The 20,900-nt window shown below is 40.3% G+C and overlaps 2 protein-coding genes across 2 annotated transcripts in view; both read left to right on the forward strand.

Moving 5' to 3' along the window:
* Positions 1-4,216: 4,216 nt before the first annotated feature.
* On the forward strand, positions 4,217-8,243 carry CUNH2orf66 (chromosome unknown C2orf66 homolog). Its single transcript, XM_032753359.2, has 3 exons — positions 4,217-4,354; positions 5,949-6,148; positions 8,163-8,243. Exons 1-2 carry the CDS (start codon positions 4,232-4,234, stop codon positions 6,126-6,128), a joined length of 303 nt encoding a protein of 100 aa, XP_032609250.2. The 5' UTR covers positions 4,217-4,231; the 3' UTR covers positions 6,129-6,148; positions 8,163-8,243.
* Positions 8,244-14,006: 5,763 nt separating this feature from the next.
* Positions 14,007-20,900, forward strand: part of GTF3C3 (general transcription factor IIIC subunit 3) — a 37,355-nt gene continuing 30,461 nt past the window's right edge. Inside the window, exons 1-3 of the mRNA XM_032755089.2 lie at positions 14,007-14,182; positions 15,784-15,895; positions 20,515-20,711. Of these exons, the coding sequence (XP_032610980.1) occupies positions 14,081-14,182; positions 15,784-15,895; positions 20,515-20,711 (411 nt within the window). The 5' untranslated portion in view covers positions 14,007-14,080. The remainder of the gene's footprint in view (positions 14,183-15,783; positions 15,896-20,514; positions 20,712-20,900) is intronic.

A 20,900-nucleotide genomic window follows, 5' to 3' on the forward strand; every position in this document is an offset into this window, starting at 1 on the left:
TTTAGTCCTGAAGTCTTTGCCCATGCCTATGTCCTGAATGGTGTTGCCTAGGTTTTCTTCTAGGGTTTTTATAGTTTTAGGTCTTATGTTTAAGTCTTTAATCCATCTTGAGTTAATATTTGTATAAGGTGTAAGGAAAGGATCCAGTTTCAGCTTTCTGCATATGGCTAGCCAGTCTTCCCAGCACCATTTATTAAATAGGGAGACCTTTCCCCATTGCTTGTTTTTGTCGAGTTGGTCAAAGATCAGATGGTTGTAGATGTGTGGTGTTATTTCTGAGGCCTCTGTTCTGTTCCATTGGTCTATATATTTGTTTTGGTACCAGTACCATGCTGTTTTGATTACTGTAGCCTTGTAGTATAGTTTGAAGTCAGGTAGCATGATGCCTTCAGCTTTGTTCTTTTTTTTTCTTCTTTTTTGTTGTTTTTTTGGCTATGTGGGCTCTTTTTTGGTTCTGTATGAAATTTACAGTAGTTGTTTCCAGTTCTGTGAAGAAAGTCAATGGTAGCTTGATGGGAATAGCATTGAATCTATAAATTACTTTCGGCAGTATGGCCATTTTCACTATACTGATTCTTCCTATCCATGAGCATGGAATGTTTTTCCATTTGTTTGTGTCCTCTCTTATTTCCTTGAGCAGTGGTTTGTAGTTCTCCTTTAAGAGGTCCTTCATATCCCTTATAAGTTGTATTCCAAAGTATTTTATTCTCTTTGTAGCAATTTTGAATGGGAGTTCACTCATGATTTGGCTCTTTGTCTGTTATTGGTGTATAAGAATGCTTGTGATTTTTGCACATTGATTTTTGTATGAAGCAACTTTGCTGAAGTTGCTTATCAGCTTAAGGAGATTTTGGGCTGAGACAATGGGGTTTTCTAAATATACAATCATGTCATCTGCAAACAGAGACAATTAGACTTCCTCTTTTCCTAATTGAATACCCTTTATTTCTTTCTCTTGCCTGATTGCCCTGGCCAGAACTTCCAATACTATGTTGAATAGGAGTGGTGAGAGAGGGCATCCTTGTCTTGTGCTGGTTTTCAAAGGGAATGCTTCCAGGTTTTGCCCATTCAGTATGTTATTGACTGTGAGTTTGTCATAAATAGCTCTTATTATTTTGAGATACGTTCCATCAATACCTGGTTTATTGAGAGTTTTTAGCATGATGAGCTGTTGAATTTTGTTGAAGGCCTTTTCTGCATCTATTGAGATAATCATGTTGTGGTTTTTGTCATTGGTTCTGTTTATGTGATGGATTACATTTATTGGTTTGCATATGTTGAACCTCAGTAAAAATTTAATATTTCAATATTATTAGATACTTTAAAGTCCTGGGGTTTAAAGAGAGTGATGTAATACAATTCCAGGGTGTTCATTTACTCACCTAACCATTGACATTTAAACAAACAAGCTCTCACATTTTAACAACTACAACACTTTTCCTCGACTCTACTTTTTACTCTAGTAACTACCTTCTTTCTTTTCACAGCTGCATTTCCAAGAGCTTGCTATACTCACTCATTTTCCTCTCCATCCACTCCTTTATAATCTGACTTTCTACTAAAACAGTTCAAATGCTCTATAGACCTAATTTTATCCAGTGTGTCCCTTCTTGAAACACTTTCTTCTGTTGCTTCCATACTTTGCTGATTTTCCCTCACCTTCGGGGTCTCTTTTGTAGATTCCTGTATGTGGCTGTTACATGTTAAAATTTCTCAAAACTCAAGTTTGTGGCCCCCTTTTTTCCTCATATTCTAACCTTTACTGAGGTTATCTCATTCACTTCTATGCCAACAACTCCCAAATTTACATTTCCTTCCCAGATCTCTCCTTTGAGCTCCAGATCTGTGTATCCTATTGCATACTCTCCATCCCCACCAGGAAATCTCAAAGCCTCCTCTAACTCAACACATTCCAAACGGAATGATGATCTTCACTCCTCCATGCCTGGGTTTGATATCTTGGTGAATGGCACTGTAACCCACTCACCTGCATAACCCATGGACCTAGCAATTGGTTTTGAAACTCCCATCTCCTTAGCCCTCCGCCCCATAGTACCCAATACATTAACAATCCCTTATAAATCTCTCTCAGATCTACCCATAATCTCTGCATCTGTGCTAACACTACCCTAATCCAAGTTAACATCTTTTCCTGCCTGAACTACTGTGTAACCACCTAACTGGCTTTGCGCAGCCCTCTTTTCCAGCTCAGTCTGTCCTCCCCACTGCAACCAGAATAACCTTTTAAAAATGCAAGTATGATCAAGCTGCTTAGATGCCTAAAACCCTTTAATCAGTTAGCATTACTTGTAGCCAAAAAATCATAATCTGACTACCTCTCCGGCCCCATCTTGCATCAGGCTCCCCACTTGCTCCCTCTACGCCTGGCATAATTTCAGTACCTTTAAAGTGCCCCATTCCTAGCACAGCTGTTCACCTTGTTTGACACGCTTCTCCCTCTGTCCTCCTCAGGTTGCCTAGGTAACTCCTATTCAATTGACCGGATGTAAGGTTATTTCCTCACAGAAGCCTTCCTTGGCTCTCAGACTGAATCAAATTCCCTTTTTCTATACTTTCATAGCACTCGCTATTTCATAGAAATGATTGTTCACTTATATGTACACATTTGGTTGTATAACTATTTGATTAATGTTTATCTTGTCCACTACTCTATTTAATGACGGCAAGGACTGTATTTATTATTATTACCATTTCATCCTCAAAGCCTATTGCAGTGCCTGGCACATAGTAGGCACTTTCTAAAAGTCTGCTGAATGATTAAACAGAGGAAATGAACAAATGAAGGGCAGAGGTCATAGTAATCTGCCCAGGGTCAAGATGGCAAGACTGACACTATAGCCACGTTTGCTAATTTCCAGTCCAGATCACCAGCTTTCTGAACAAATATCTTGTCCTAAATTTTGTTCTAAATCATTGGAACCAAAGCAACGTCACAACTCAAGTCCAATTTCTTGGCCTACCATTTTCTACAGATGGCATTTATTCAGCAAGGGAATGTTGTAGGTATAGTAATTTTTCTTTTTTCCATGAAACATGTGTTATCTTCTTGCTCTATTTTGAAGAGATATTATGATAAACGATGCCACCATTTAAAACTTGTAAAGCTTCTGGAGATTCTCAGAAAAAAGTACAAGGTATAGGTCAAAAAGAGTAATTTTGTCTCTCACAAAAGAATTTTCTGTTCAAAAAATGCTGTTAACTTGAAAAAGTCGTATCTCCAAAAGAACATTCTAATAGGTGGGATAATCATCATCATATTTCCAGCTATAATCCATCATATTTCCAGGTATATCCCTTCCCTTAAAAGTAAAAAAGGAGAAAATCACTTTGCTGTGTGGAAGTGCTTTGTGTGTTTTATAAAATCCACATAAAATGTTCAGTGGTTCAAGGAGTGGCTGCTGCATTTCTAAGGCAAATAAGCTTATCCCTGAAGAAGCTTGAAGATCTGACTCTGAAGAGTCTTTGTGCTCTGGATGAAAAAGGAATCATTATTTTTTAACTCCCCTGCTCATGTCAGTGACTTCCACTGGCACCCAATCCATTGGTTGTAGGTAACCAAGAATTGCCTTGCCAATTATAGGCAGGATAATCTAGGAGGACCAGCCAAAACCAAACTCCTGGTAAGCTTTACTAGCCTTTTCTACGATGTGTCTCAGTTTCCATTTCACACCTTGGAGTGGAAGACAATCTCTACTCACACTGGTGTGGTATGTGTCTGTCTGTTTCGGATGTGTGTGTAAGGTGTATTTCTCAGCTCAGGGTATCTGAAGTAATTTCTTTTTCTTTTATTTTCTTTAAGACTGCTGTCTTAAGGCTTAAAAGTAATTTAAGGTTTTGTTTTTTGTTATTTTAAGAATTGCAGTTTCTTTGGAGACAACAAAGTACTTTTTTTCCAAAGATGAAAAAGGCATATTCAGACTTTCTATGTTATGTTCCATAATTGTTATGTTCCATAATTGTTTTGCTTATCACTGTATAACATTCTCATTATCATGGGCTACTTTAAGCTAATCAGTTGGATTTTGGGGTCCTCATTTAGAAGTCAATCTGGAAAAAAGATGGCTGTAAAACTAGATAAACCAGTATGCTATTTCTCCTTCCTTGTCTGCCTTTACAGATGTTTCCTCTCTCTCTCTCTCTTCCCTGACTATCTCTTTCAATGATCATTGACAGCTCCCCCATCCCCTGTTTCACTCAGCTTCACTCCACCATGACCAGAGCACCTCTCCTGCTACTATGTGTTGCCCTGGTGCTGCTTGGGCATGTGAATGGAGCCACACTAAGAAATGAGGACAAATGGAAGCCACTCAACAACCCCAGAAATAGAGATCTGGTAAGAACACACCTGGGGCCTGGGTTTCAGGGTAGAACTAATGCCTCTTTGGATTTATGCACAGCATTCTGTTTTCCAGAACATAGTGGAAGGGGGGCTACCAAGGGTTGAGAAAATTCTCCAACAGGATTGGACCAGAGTTTTACTACCCTAGTGGTTGGCAACCGATTGTTTCTCTGGAGAGTTTACATTTGTTTCTGTAAAGAGAAACAAATTTATATTTATAAACAATCTTATACACACATAGTACAATTCATTTGTAACTGATCTTATATACACATTGACTTTGTAGCCTTGATTTCTAATACATATAAAAAATCAAGAGTGTAACAGGGAATTGCTCATGCATAGCTTAAATTGAACTGATGATAAAACAAGTTATCATATAACTAGCAATTGCCAAGCTCAATTGCAAAAATTGAAAGTTGACCCCGCATGGGTATCAATTTACTGGACATATCTTCAACATATAGTTATCTATAAAATAGAATTCAAAAGATCAGTAAACATTCTCTTTTTTAAAAATGCCAAATACAATAAACATGCTGACATGACTATTTTGAAATATGGTTTTTCTAAAGTGAATGATGTGAAATATAACAACATAGGATTAAAATAAACTGAGATAAGAGACCAGCAGGATTTGTTTTCTGGTCACAGCTGCTGACCAAAACAGGATCTGGTCCAGACAGGATAAAGTGAAAACACTGGGTGAAACCAGCAGATGGCGACAAAAGTGGTCCCGACCTGCTCTCATTGCTCTTAGGATATGATACTCCCCTCAGTGCCATGACAGTTTACAAATGTCATGGCAATTACCTGGAAGCTACCACTCCTTTCCATGGCAATGACCCAAAAGTTACCATCTCTTTCCTAGAAAGCTTAAATAACTCCCTTCTATTTGCATTAACCCATCCCTTAATTGGTATATATTCAAAAGTGGATAAAAGCACAGTTGATAAGAGCCCATATGTTGTCAGCTCTGGGCGCACTACCTGTGAGTTAGCCTTGTTCTGGCAGGAGCAGTACCTTTCAATAAAAGATTGTTACCACAACCAGCCTGTCCTTAAATTCTTTTCTGGGCAAACCTAAGAACCCTCCTGGGCTAAGCGCCAGTTTTGGGGTTTGCCTGTCCTGCATCAAAGCAAGTAGCACTTTGCACATCTTCTGTGTTCATTTCCTAATGGAAATCTGAAAAGAAACTATTGCAGAAGGCAGCGACAGAGATCTCATATTAAGGAAGAGGAGATATTGAGCTGCTTATTATGGAGTTCATTTTCACCTTTGGCCTTAGTATTCAGAGATAGTTCACAATGAATCTTTCCACTGTGGTGCTGTTCCATAGTCTTCCTTCAGTTTTCACTAAGAATGGTGAATTATTTCGGTTAGGGTTGAAATGTCAGAAAGAAGGTACAGAGGAGGGGAGGAGAAGTAGCTGAAGCATGTACCCGTATTTCTGGATTTTGATTTCCAACCTCTTGCCTCTTAGATTAGCCTTAACGTCAATTCAGGGGAAAAATAGAGGGAAAAAAAATACCTTTATTTTTGGTGTTTCATTTATATCTGGCATTGACCATTTTCTTTCTCTCTTTAGTTTTTCAGAAGCCTTCAGGCATATTTTAAGGGCAGAGGTCTTGATCTTGGAACATTTCCAAATCCTTTCCCCACAAATGAAAATCCTAGACCTCTCTCTTTCCAGTCAGAACTTATTGCTTCTGCATCTGCAGATTATGAAGAGCAGAAAAACTCCTTTCACAATTATCTCAAAGGCTGAAAAGTTTCTTCTGAGCTCAGGTAAAAGTTGGCTCTTTATTCTGGATCTGTCCAAACATACAAGTCAGCCATAAAGTAGATATTTTGAAAGTATTTATTTGAAAAAATAATTTTATTTCATCATAGAAATAAGTGCTCAGTTCTGCTTGTACTCATCACTGTTAAGTATTTGGATTTGGTTCAGGTATTTTACAGTCTTGTTTTAAAAAGAAATGACAGTTTTTATTTTTTAAGCATAGTTATCCAGGCAGAGACATATTAAAATAATAGAACTATCTCTTAATAGGATTATTAAATTAATAACATGGCCACACTCTTACCTGTATCTTTTTCCAGACCAAGTGATATAGCTAAGTTATGTGGAAAATCTACATAAAGAAATATGTCAAATTGAGTTGTTGGATTAGATGGGAATTAAAAGTTAAAACTATGGTTCTTTGGGGGATAAAGTATTATGCATATATTTGAGCTTGAACTTCCTCACCTATAGGAAGAAAAGGTTGACTATTAGTAAGGATGGCATTTTTCTCACAGGAAAAAAATTAAAAATTTATTAAGATTTGAATTTCATTACTTTTTTTGTTGTTGTTGAGGTAGAGTCTCACTCTGTCGCCCAGGCTGGAGTGCAATGGTGCGATCTTGGCTCACTGCAACCTCCACCTACTGAGTTCAAAGGATTCTCCTGCCTCAGCCTCCTGAGTAGCTGGGATTACAGGTGTCTGCCACCACACTCAGATAATTTTTGTATTTTTTTTTAGTAGAGATGAGGTTTCACCATATTGGCCAGGCTGGTCTCAAACTCCTGACCTTGTGATCCACCCACCTCAGCCTCCCAAAGTGCTGGGATTACAGGCATGAGCCACCACGCCCAGCGAATTTCATTACTCTTATTACTTAGCATTCCTATCAAACCAACACCTACCATTTAAAAAGAACAAGTATGATTGGCTGGGCGCGGTGGCTCACAACTGTAATCCCAACACTTTGGGAGGCCAAGGCGGGAGGATCACGAGGTCAGGAAGTCGAGACCATCCTGGCTAACACGGTGAAACCCTGTCTCTACTAAAAATGCAAAGAATTAGACGGGCATGGTGGCCAGCGCCTGTAGTCCCAGCTACTTGGGAGGCTGAGGCAGGAGAATGGCGTGAACCTGGGAGGTGGAGCTTGCAGTGAGCTGAGAGCGTGCCACTGCACTCCAGCCTGGGCGACAGAGCGAGACTCCGTCTCAAAAAAAAAAAAAAAAGAACAAGTATGGTGCATTCCAAGCAAATACATTATGATTTCAATCCATTAGCTTTTTGTTTAGCTGAATAATAAAGGGAATGGAATCATAATCAAAATCTTTTCCCATTCTCCCACAAGTGTAATTTTGAAATTCTGAGGAAGCATGCCTTGTGCTTCACAGTGTTTGTGAAAGGGTTTTCATTATTAGTTCTTTTAAATGTGATGATCAAAAATAATGATTGCTATTCTAAAAAGAACGTATAACTTACCGTGTGGAATATGCCCTTGGATATTGTTCTAAAATGAGAAAATAAAATAGAAGAAACAGTAAGATGTTAATGAAGTTTTCTCTTGACTATTATTTACACTTAGGCCTCAGGGTATCAGAGAATAGTTATTAATACCATACTACCTCTCTTAGTAAAAGGCAGATAAATTGCTTGTAAGCCTCAGCTTCTTCATCTGTAAATTGCAGATACTAGTTTCTACCTTACAGAAAGCATCATAGAAAATATCAAATAAATACTTTCATGTGAGCATGGAATGAGGTAATATTTAAGGGCAGGAAACTAATAAAGCACCCAGTTGGTGGTATCGTAAAAGAACAGGAATTATTTACCTTTATGAAAAAAAAAACAAAGCTTCTGATTTGGAGTATATTTCATAATTATGACCTCTGTGTTCCTTACATCTCTGGTGAGAAAATGAAGACAAAAAGAGTTTTCATTAAAATATGTTGATTTGGGGGTCTTTGTGTTGATTGTGTAGTCTTCAGTTTCTATTTAATTATAACATTGTCTTGTTCTTTCAGATGTCTGGCTATTTTAAAACTACAGATGAAGCTTCTCATTAGAAAAATTCAACCATTGTCACAGCTAAACTTTCGTGGAGTTTCTTTCCCCCTCACTTTTATTTTTCAGTTTGTAATGATTTTATTCCACATTTCCATATTTACATATAAATCGCTGGAACTATGATTTCTATGCATATTTATGGAGTTTTTTTTCCTGTATAACCATAAATACTGATGTAGAGCACTGCATGTATTTGTAGGAGTTACAAAAACATCACAAACTGAAAAAAGATTATAATCTAAATTAGATGCTTCTTTAAGCTTCTTTTTAAAACTTGTCTTTTATATTTATTATCTTTTATCAACCAATATATTTTTTTAAACGGACATGCTCACTTTTAGTATAGTAAAATTCATTATATGTTCATTATATTATATATTATATATATTATACTATATTATATATAGTATATATAATATAGATATTATATTATAATAATTATAATATATGTAATTATTATAATATATAATATAATATCTATATTATATATAATATATTATATAATAATATAATATATTATATTATATATTATATATCTTCTAAAAAGAAGATGCATTCCCATGTTCAGCATACACTACTAAAAGACTTCACAGTTTTAGTTTCATAAGAAATGAGGGCAAGTGATAAACAGCCACAATTAAGTTAAAATGGAAGCAAACAACAACAAACATGGGATTCTAGAAGTTGTCAACGCCTCCGAAGATGCTCTTTGCCAGAGTATTCAGAGGTGGACATTGTGCCACATCAAATATTCTAGCAATGCCCCCTTGCTCTCATACACAACCTCCTCAGGAAGGAAAAGTAGAAACAGGTGATTTCCTCTCTAACCAGCCCCTGCCTCCTTACTCAAGCTCACGCTGTTATTCTGATTCCCATATTCACATTTGGAATAGCTGCTTTTCCTGTATCTTTATAGATAGCTGCATCATCTTCTCTGTGATTCCTGCAAAAGGAATGTTGCACTAAAATGCAACATTGTCCTAACATTAGTCTGTGCATTTCAAAATATTTTAATGTGGATTTTTTTGGTCGATTATTGATATTGCATCTGAAGAATAAAATATTTGTGCAAGAACAGATTTTGTGTCTGGTTTAAGATGTTCTATTGTAATTAGTCATATATGTGTCTGTTTCCCCTGAAGAGTCGTGAGGTCTTTGTGAGCAGAGACCATATCTAATTCACCTTTATTTCCCCAGCACCTAGTACAATGCCTAGCATGGAGCAAGTGTTCAATAGATACTTGTTGAATTGAAATAAACACGTGCTATTCATCCAGTCTTCACACAGTAATGGAAGCTCCTTTTAGTTAATGTCAAAACTTTTTTTTCTTGCCACTTAAAAAATGTAAGTAATTCTTGATGAGCTATTCTTCAGAAAAGCATAGCTTATTCATATAAATGGTAGAGTGGTAGGGAGTTTTTCACCTCTGTTGAGTTCCAAGTACTAGTGGCTGGTTTTCCCTTTCTTACTACTATCCCTGCTCTGGGTGTTAAGACCTCCACAAAGGGAATGCTCATCAGTTTCAGGGCATTGAAAAGGAAAGGCGTCCACATGGGGCATTTAGCTATGAGCTTGCAAAGTTTTGGGGCACGGGCATTCATCCTTCAGCTAGATTATTGTTATTTTTTGTTTTGTTTTGAGACGGAGTCTCACTCTGCCACCTAGGCTGGAGTGTAGTGGCACAATCTAGGTTCACTGCAACCTCTGCCTCCTGGGTTCAAGCGATTCTCATGCCTCAGCCTCCCTAGTAGCTGGGATTACAGGCGCCCGCCACCACGCCTGGCTAATTTTTGTATTTTTAGTAGAGACAGGGTTTCACCATGTTGGTCGGGCTGGTCTCAAACTCCTGACCTCGTGATCTGCCCACCTCGGCCTCCTAAAGTGCTGGGATTACAGGCATGAGCCACTGTGCCCAGCCCAGCTGGAACATTTTTATGGATGGAAGCCCATACCTCACACTGACTAGAGTTTCTTAATGGTAGTGCTATTGGCAGTTGGGGGGAGCCAAATTATCACTGTGCGTGATCATTTAGTACACCTGGTCCCCAAATACTCTATGTTAGTAGATCCCCCATCTCTGCCCTATTTTTTTTTTTTTTTTTTTTGAGACGGAGTCTCGCTCTGTCACCAGGCTGGAGTGCGGTGGCACCAGGTTGGAGTGCAGTGCAGTGGCTTTGAAAAGGAAGGGCATCCACATAGGACATTTAGCTATGAGCTTGCAAAGTTTTGGGGCAGGGGCATTCATCCTTCAGCTGGAAATTTTTTTTTTGAGACGGAGTCTCCCTCTGTCGCCCTTGATCCCTTGACCTCGTGATCCACCCACCTCGGCCTCCCAAAGTGCTGTCATTACAGGCGTGAGCCACCGCGCCCGGCCTGCCCTATCATTTCCACAATCAAAACCTCCCGGGGGCCGGGCGTGGTGGCTCACGCCTGTAATCCCAGCACTTTAGGAGGCTGAGGTGGGTGGATCACCTGAGGTCAGGAGTTCGAGACCAGCCTGGCCAAAATGGTGAAACCCTGTCTCCTGTAAAAATACAAAAATGAGCCGGGCGTGGTGGCTCACGCCTGTAGTCCCAGCTACTTGGGAGGCTGAGGCAGGAGAATCACTTGAACCCCGGAGGCGGAGGTTGTGGTGAGCCTAGATCACGCCACCACACTCCAGCTTGGCGACACAGCAAGACTCCATCTCAAACAAACAAAACCCCCAAAACCTCCCTACACACATTTCTAAAATTCACTAGTGAAATGATTTTGCTCTTGGATGAGAACTAATGCCAGAACGTAGATGAAGTGTATGTAGTGTTTGCTCCAATGCAAATAAATGTTCTGCAGGTGTTTTAGGCTCTGGAGGAGTCTCTCGTACTTCTCTATATAGGTCCTTGGCAATCTCTCAACACTGAGAGGAGCCTCTGCTCCTCTTCAGTGAGTACCCCATTCCCCAGCACTTGGCTTATTGTCCTCTGTCCCAGATCTAGGGTGGCCAAGAACTGTTAAGAGTGTGAGCTTTTATCCTACTTGTAAACTACACACTAGTTTTCTACACTTCTATAAAACTTGGCAGATACATGAGACACCTTATGTCTGAGACAACTGACTTTCTAACTGATGACATGGCAGGTAGCGACATGAGTTTTACATTCACGTCAGTTTTCCTTACTCCCCAAGCATCAACGGGGCCATGTGAATGTGGGTCCAGGGGTATGCAGTGCACAAGTGGGTTTGTGCCAAAGCTGAGGAACTCCAAACTTAGGAAATCCCCACTCTTCTAATGGGACTGCTAGCAAACACGCCCAAACTCTGCCCAGAGGGAAACATTTATTATACTGTTTGGAAAACAAATTTGCTCCCTGCCCCAGAAGGAGACAATAGCTCCACCATTCAAGGCTGTTTGATTTGAAAACAGCCCTGAAAAGCTAGCCTAGAACAAAGCTATCACAAGCTTTTTCAGAACAATGAAAAGGCCATGGAAAAATAGTCTCCCACATAGGGTCACAGCCCATCCTGGCTCTTTTCCCTGGCAAGAAGAAAGAATGTATGCTTTTAATTATATGATTGTGGTAAAAATTCAATGTTTTGCTTCCTTCGGACTTTCCATTTTGATTTTCCAAACAAGCCTGAATGTATTTTTATTATGGCCGCAACCATTCCACTTCATCTCAAGGTAATGTGGATACCTCTGACTCATCAGGTGACAAATCTCTTCCAAAGAAGTGGGGGAAAGAAAAACAGAAAGATTGAAATTTCAAGGTATGTTGCAACAGTCTGACCTCTAAAATAACTTTCATGTCATTAAGGTGTTCCATAGCCCCCAAAAAACCCCCAAAAAACAAAACAAAACACACACAAAAAACAAACAAAAAACTACCCTCCTACCCCTTGTTCACTGCTTCCTGTTCTTCATAACATGAATCTATATCTCCAGAATTGTTATTCTCATATTCCAGATAGCCAACAATAAACAAGGTAGTCTAAGTCATTTGGGTCTTAGGAGAGTATTCTCCCTACAGGTAACCATCCTTCTCACTTGATTTCTTTTCTTTTCCCCTAGGAGAGTTAGGACTGAAGATTCCTAAATTCCTCTTAGACACAGTTCCTCCACTGTCTGGAAAAACTTGGGGGAGAATTTCCCTGTAAGTGGCTTAAGTGGATTACTTTAACACAGTCTACCCTGCTCACCTTCCGTATTTTATACCCAGGTAGGACTCTGAGGATCCTTCCTCATGAGAAAGGGGAAGACTTCTAGCTGCGAGATATTTTTTTTTCTCACTTGGCAGTCCTGCCCTTGCAGGTCCTGGCCCCTCATTCTCCCATTCTTTTGCTGTTTATCTCACCAGGATTGTCATAAAGATGGCTAGGTGATACTCTCCCTGTAACTTGTCTTTAACCTTAGCTTCATATTGAGCTTCATTCCCCTACTCCAGCTCCCTTGCCCAAGGTTCCAAAGGCACTTTCAATTCCATCCAATATAATTCACAAATGTGTTTTCAGCACAAATTATTAGGCCATACAGTAGGGTTTACAATGATGCATCAGTTAGGGCTGTTGCCAAGATGTTTACAGCTAGTGTCTCTAGAATTGGACAAATAGATAATTACAATACAAGGAAAAATATAAATCACAGGAGTGTGTAGAAGTTGAAAAACCATACCATTCAGAGGAGGCAGTATATTATAGTTTCAAGCATAGGACCTGGAGTCAGAAACCAGGATTCAAATCCTGGCTCTGCTACTTATTAGATAGAGACAATAGCGTTAGGAATAACATCCACTTAGAAGGAAGGATTATTTTGAGATATGTATGTAATATGTATAAAACAGTAGATGGCCTATGTATTTATTATATAGTAAATGGGCAACAATGTGTAGTAACCATATCAAGTATTTGGTTCTTTCTGAAAGTTTGCTGTTAGGAAAGGAAGAAAACTTGGGTGGGAGAGGTGGAACAGGAAGCCCAGGTGAACGTATTAACAGACTGAGACGGTGCTTGAGGAAAGGGAGAGTTTGAGGATTCCGGGTGGGAGCAGGGCGCGGGGCGGTGGGAGCGGGGAGGAAAAACTGGCGGGAGTGAAATTTAAAGCATACATTGGGGGAGGATTTTAGCTTTCTGTGGCAGGGGAGAACTGGAAAGTGAAACATGCACATGGCAGAGCAAATGGTTAAATTAAGAAAAAAATCTCACACAGCAGCGACCAAATTAATTTAAAGAACCTTCAGAAAAGCAAATGGATTGGGAGAGGCCGGGCGTGGTGGCTCACACCTGTAATTCCAGCACTTTGGGAGGCCGAGGCGGGAGGATCACGAGGTCAGGAGATCGAGACCATCCTGGCTAAGGTGAAACCCCGTCTCTACTATAAATACAAAAAATTAGCCGGGCGTGGTGGCGGGCGCCTGTAGTCCCAGCTTCTCGGGAAGCTGAGGCAGGAGAATCGCTTGAACCCGGGAGACGGAGGTTGCAGTGAGCCGAGATCGCGCCACTGCACTCCAGCCTGGGCGACAGAGCGAGACGCCTTCCAAAAAAAAATGGATTGGGAGAATGAAACTTAACACTTAGTGAAGAATTGAGGGAAATTACCTAGGCTAAAGAAAATATATTTAAAGCACTTTTTTTTTTTTTTTTTGAGCTATCTAATCACTTTGAACGAGGGCTGAAAGAAGCGGCCTAGCGAGTCGGCATAGGTCGCGCCTCCTATATATAGGTCCCGGCCCGGCGCGCACGCGGAACCTGAGTGCTGCGGCTACGGCGCAGACCGGGCGAGTTTCCCAGAAGGACGCCGGTTCCTTGCTCTTGCTGGTCCCTGCGAGGTAGCTTCTGGAAGACGCTGCTCTTCCGGTTCTCTGTCCCGGTTCCTGGGTTGCACAGACAGACCCTGTAAACATGTCAGGGTTCAGTCCGGAGCTCATCGACTACTTGGAAGGGAAAATCTCCTTCGAGGAGTTCGAACGGCGGAGAGAAGAGAGAAAAACCCGCGAGAAGAAAGTGAGGCGATGCTAGGCCACGGTGCCCTTGACTCTCGTTGCCTTAATACCCTTAGGTGTGGGGGACCCAGACGACCGCTTTCACTGTGATGGGGTGGGCTGGGAACTTTCAGCAGTTTCTTCCTTATCTTACAGAAACTCCGGTTTTCTCCCCTCATCCCTGTGCTAAGCTCCTTAAAACGTTTTCCTCCACCGAAAAGCTTTCGTCTTGGTGGTAACCTCGTCTTTTTCCCCCAATACTACGTTTTTATTTCAGGGTAGCTTAACGCTGGTAAGTTAAATGGGAGGTGGGGAGAAGAGTTGGGAGTCAGTTTCAGGTTCTAGTCCTAGCTTTGCCACTAAGTCGTTTTGTGACGGTGGGTGGACAGCTCACCTCTCTTCCTTAGGCCCCAGTGTCTCCTTTTCTGAACTGGAACGATTGAGCTCCTGTTTTTGAGGAGTCTCCCACTGGTGTGAAGTAATAGTCCATAAAAAAGTATTGTCCGATAAGAAGATAATCTTCACCCATACCTTTTTTTCCCCATACTTAGAAATATCTGAACTTTCTGTATCTTCTTGCTTACTTCAAGTGCAAGAGAAAATAAAAGTAATGCAACCTTTTTAAGTTCGAAGGCAGATTCTTTTTTTTGTTTTTTTTGAGACGGAGTTTCGCTCTTGTTGCCCAGGCTGGAGTGCATTGGCATGATCTCGGCTCACTGCAACCTCGGCCTTCTGGTTTCAAGCGATTCTCCTGCCTCAGCCTCCCGAGTAGCTGGGACTACAGGCGCCTGCCACCATGTCCGGCTAATTTTTGTATGTTTAGTAGAAACGGGGTTTCACCATGTTGGCCAGGATGGTCTCAAATTCCTGACCTCGTGATCCACCTGCCTCGGCTTCCCAAAGTGCTGGGATTACTTCGCCCGGCCGGCAGATTCTTTAATAATTCATGCGACTAGTAGGGACTCATCTTTTTATTTATTTCATTTCATTTTATTTTATTTTCAGACAGAGTCTGGCTGTGTCACCCAGGCTGGAGTGCAGTGACGCGATCTCGGCTCACTGTAACTTCCGCCTCCCAGACTCAAGCAGTCCTACCTCAGCCTCCAAGTAGCTGGGACCACAGGTGTGAGCCATCACACTCTGCTAATTTTTGTATTTTTTGTAGAGACAGGGTTTCTCCATGTTACCCAGGCGGGTCTCAAACTCCTGAGCTCAAGGGATCCGCCTGTCTCGGTCTCCCAAAGTGGTTGGATTACAGGCGTGAGCCACCAAGTCATTTTTTATTTAAAATATTAGGATACAATGTGTTCATTAATGAATATTAAGATATTTTATTTTATTTTTATTTTTATTTTTTTACAAATGACAGATTGAAGGGTAAGATCTAAGTACTTTGAAATGCTTTGACAGTATTCAAACTTAGATTCCACCTACTGTGTATGTGTTCACAGCTCAAGTTTTGTAGGAATAGAAAATTAGGCAAATGCCCTATTCTATAAACTGCCAACCCATGGTCACAAAATGCCTGAGTGGCAAAGCTAGGACTAGAACCAGATACTCTGTGGCTGGGGAGAGCTAAGTCTGCATTATTTTTTGGAATCATTAATTAATTTGCAATCACAGAGTCTTCAAGAAAAAGGAAAGTTATCAGCTGAAGAAAATCCCGATGACTCTGAAGTTCCATCATCATCAGGAATTAACTCTACCAAATCCCAAGACAAAGATGTCAATGAAGGTATGTTAAAATTATGTGCTTCCTGCAATGAATGTTTAGAGTATGTAAGCAATTTAGTGAAACATTGTATTTTCATTGCAGTGATATTCTGTTGTTGATTACCTGGTTTATCAGGAACAGAATGCTTGGTTATATAGTAGGTGCCCAATAAATATTTGTTGAGTTATTGAATACCCTAATGGTTATTTTTTGTGAGCTCTGGTGTTGGAAAAGTGTTTAAAATTGACATCAGTATTTGTTTGGGAGCTTTTTAAGATTATTTTTTAAATTGGCCTTCTCAGTTGGTAACTAATCACTTCCAGACTATACTCCCTCAAATTGTAATGAATTACACTTCGATATAAAATGGCTTCCAAACCACTGCTTTAGTTACAGGGAGAAAAGATAGAAATGTTAGCGTGGAAGGCAAGTTGGTTGCCCTCACGGAACTTCACACACAGCATAGGTGTCTTGGTAGGCTACCTCATTCTAGCATCCAGTCCTCAGCCTTGATGTCCAGATACTAAATTTGGTTAGTGCACCCAGACTAATTAAACTCATCGTAGCTTAATTAACTAGTAAGCAAATTTATTAATTTTCAGTGATTGATACCCTTTTCCAGGGATCAGAATGCTGATAATATCTCAGGGTATCCATTTACTACCATATCAAGTTAACAGGGATGCTAAACTGTCAATTAGAATGTAGCTTCATGTATAGGGTCTGATAACAACTGTCTGGTTCTAGGGGTTAGAAGTACAGTCTGGTTCTTTTCCCTCGAAAACAAATAAGCATTTACACAGAGAACAGACAGTCGTAGCATGGGCAGAAAACAATCAAGATTTGTTCCTACCTCCCTGGACCAAGTGGGGAAAAACGGGCAAAGAGGAGGGAAAACTGGTGGTTACAGTTTCTTATTCTGCCAGGAAAGTGGGGTGGAAAAGGCAGCTGATAAAAAGGAATGAGATCATGTCCTTTGCAGGGACATGGATGGAGTTGGAAGCCGTTATCCTCAGCAAACCAACATAGGAACAGAAGACCAAACACCGCATGTTCTCACTTATAAGTGGGAGCTGAATGATGAGAACACAGGGACAAAAGGGGGTGAGGAAACAACAGACACTGGGGCCTTTTGGATTAGGGGTGTTGTGGGAGGGAGAGCATCAGGAAGAACAGCTGATAGATGCTGGGCTTAATATCTAGGTGATGGGATGATCTGTGCAGCAAACCACCATGGTACATGTTTACCTATGTAACAAACCTGGACATCCTGCACATATACTCCTGAACATAAAAGATGAAGAAAAAAAGGCAGCTGACTGAAGTTGTTCTCACAATTTGTGTGTCCTTCCTTATCTGCTGAGGGGAAGAGCTGCTCTTTTTTTCCTCAGGTGTTTTAAGTTGCTACTGTAGCAGCAGGCACAAGTGGGTGCCTGTCAGTCCTGTTACCTAAAGCTGCTCCCAAAAGCTAGCCATCAGGCCGTAAAAAAGGAGTGAACTGAGTCCAATTCAGGCTCATCATGAGCAGTCAGGCCCACAAGGACTGGCTGGCTTCAGCTCAAATAATGTCATCCGTCGTTTTAAGATGTGAAGCTCCTAATTTCCTAGTAAAGAATTGTCCCAGAACTCTACCAAGACTCTTGGTGAGTATGAACATGTATCCAGAGCAGAAGGGGTCAGTTTTGAACAAGCTTTGGCAGTCAGCTAATTGAAATATATGGTCACTAGTTGTCCTCCTCTGGACAGTACTAAATACACCACTGAATTCTCGCTCTTCACACCATTCTTACACACTATGAAGAAAGGATCATCTTTTAATTTCATTTTGAGTTCATTTGCTGATATATTAAACTATAATTTTTATATATTGACTTCGTGTTCAGCAACCTTGCTAAATTATTCTTATAGTTTGTATGTAAATTTATTTTGGGTCTTCTATGTATATAATCATGTCATCTGTGACTTGATAATTTTATTTTTTCCTTGCCATCTTTATGCCTTTTGTTTCTTATTACATTGGCTAGGACCTCCAGCAAAATGTTGAACAGAAGTGGTGGCAGTAGGCAACTGTCTCATTCTTAGTAAAGTTCAGTAATTCACCATCAACTGTGTTTGTGGAAAATTTTTGTAGATACTCCTCATGAAATGAAAGATACTACCTTTCATTTTTAGTTGACTAAGAATTTTTATTAGGAATGGGTATTGGATTTTATCAAATGCTTCTTTCTATCAGGATGGATCATACGATTTTTCTTCTTTTGTTCCTTTGTTCTTTTGTTTCTCTGATAAATTTTACACATTTCTTTTCATCTTTATTTTGAATGTTCAGAATTCTTGAATATGATCCTTATGACTTCAAAATAATATTTATTGCTCAGAACATGTAGCTTTTAAAATCTGTTCTTCATTAAACACCGATTATCTCATTTGAAGTATTTCACATAAGTGAGTATGTGTAAGAGTTTTTGAACACAGGCCAGGTGCAGTGGTTCACGCTTATAATCCCAGCACTTTGGGAGGCCGAGGTGGGTGGGTCACTTGAGGCGAGGAGTTTAAGACCAGCCTGGCCAACATGGCGAAACTCCATCTTTACTAAAAATAGAAAAATTAGCTGGGTGTGTTGGCACATGCCTGTAGTCCCAGCTACTAGGGAGGCTGAGATGGATTGCTTGAACACAGAAGGCAGAGGCTGCAGTGACCTGATATCGCACCACTGCACTCCAGCCTGGGCGACAGAGCAAGACTCTATCTAAACAAAACAAAACAAATGCCGGGCATGGTAGCTCAAGCCTGTAATCCCAGTACTTTGGGAGGCCAAGGTGGGTGGATCACCTGAGGTCAGGAGTTCGAGACCAACCTGGCCAACATGGCAAAACCCCATCTCTACTAAAAATACAAAAATTAGCCAGGTTTGGTGGCTCATGCCTGTAATCCCAGCTATTCAGGAGGCTGAGGCATGAGAATCACCTGGGAGGTGGAGGCTGCAGTGAGCTGAGATCGTGCCACTGCACTCCAGCCTGGGCGACAGAGTGAGAATCCCTCTCAAGAAAAGAAAAAAGTTTTTGGCTGGGCACAGTGGCTCACGCCTGTAATCCCAGCACTTTTGGAGGCCGAGGTGGGCGGATCACCTGGGGTTGGGAGTTTGAGAGCAGCCTGACCAACATGGAGAAATCCCGTCTCTACTAAAAATACAAAATTAGCTGGGCGTGGTGGCGCATGCCTGTAATCCCAGCTACCCCGGGAAGCTGAGGCAGGAGAATTGCTTGAAGCTGGGAGGTGGAGGTTGCGGTGAGCTGAGATTGCACCATTGCACTCCAGCCTGGGAAACGAGGAAAACTTCATCTCAAAAAATACATATATATTTTGAACACATATATAGAGAGATATAAATATAAATATATCTCTCTATACCTAAAATTTTAACTATTTTGTTGGAACTTTTCTAGAAATATGTTACATGTCTATCTTTGTGTTTTCTGTTGCTTATAACAGAATACTTGAAACTCGGTAATTTATAAGGAAAAATAATTTATTTCTTATAGTTAGGGAGGCTGAGAAGTCCCAGGTAGAGGAACCATATCTGTTGAGGACCTTTGTGGAGACTCTCCAGAGTCCCAAGATGATGTAGGGTATCACATGGTGAGGGAGCTGAGCATGCTAGCTCAGGTCTCTCTTCCTCTTCTTGTAAAGCCACCAGTTCCACTCCCATGATAACCCATTAAATGATGAATGGATTAATCTATTCATGAGAGCAGAGCCCCATGACCCAGTCCTTCTTAAAGGCCCCCTCTTAAAGACCTCTCAATATTCGCACATTGGGGATTAATTTCAATATGAGACTTGGAGGGGACAGATATTCAAACCATAGCAATGTCTCTGCTTTAACAGAAAATTGGCTTCTGCACTTAACTTTTTCTTGATCATTCAAAGTCATAATTATTGACATTCAAAAGTCATTATATTATAGTATGGTGGTATCCTGAGATACAAATGAACTATGTCATGTTATTTTTTTCCTGAAATAAAGTTATTTTAATACTAATAATAGCATTTAATGGGCATTTACTATATGCTAGTCATACTGAGTGTATATATACACACACACACTCACACTCATTTTGTCCTCAGAGTAGCCCTATAAATTATTATTAACCCTTTTTGCAGAAAGAAACTGATGTATAGAGCAGCTTTAGTAATTTCCCCTAGGTTACACAGCTAGTGATAGATGGAGGTGAAGTTTGGAACCAGGCAGCTTGGCTCTAGAGCCCTCACTTTTAACCACTATCCTATACCACCAGGGCTCCGTACTTCTAGGCTTGTTTAGTTCTTAGGTCTATGTCTTATAATTCTTCTATTTTTTTCCTCTGTATTATTGGGTGTGCTTCTGATTTTTCAGTTAATTTTGCCTATAAATCTGGATGAGGTCTAAAGGATGAGTCAGCTATTCCTATATAATAAAATACATGGCTTTGTGATAACTTTCTTCTTTGGTTTGGTTTTTGAGGGAGTTCATTTACTATTTTTTACTTTCAAATTTGGTGTTACTGGGGTAAAAATTTATACTTAGAAAATACTTGTTTTTCACTGAGAATTCTGCAGCTTCCGCACCCCTCCCCCATCATCAGTGTCTCTTTTCTCAGGAGAAACATCAGATGGAGTGAGTAAGTCAGTTCACAAGGTCTTTGCTTCCATGCTTGGAGAGAATGAAGATGATGAGGAGGAAGAGGAAGAAGAAGAGGAGGAGGAGGAGGAGGAAGAAACACCTGAGCAACCCACTGCGGGCGATGTATTTGTATTGGAGATGGTTCTCAATCGTGAAACCAAGAAAATGATGAAAGTAAATTTTTACTTATTTTGGTATTTGTAAACAATGAAGAAAGTAACATAGTAATTGAAAAAGAAGTCTGTTAAGTTATACCTGGGAAACAATTCAAACTGTACGAAAGGAAATACTATGACACAACTATTGTTATTTGTTTATTATGTTTCCTATTAGATAATGTTTATGTAAAACCTTAATTATAGC

This window comes from Hylobates moloch, unplaced genomic scaffold (genome assembly GCF_009828535.3).
Source record: "Hylobates moloch isolate HMO894 unplaced genomic scaffold, HMol_V3 SCAFFOLD_1, whole genome shotgun sequence".
Classification (NCBI taxonomy): domain Eukaryota; kingdom Metazoa; phylum Chordata; class Mammalia; order Primates; family Hylobatidae; genus Hylobates; species Hylobates moloch.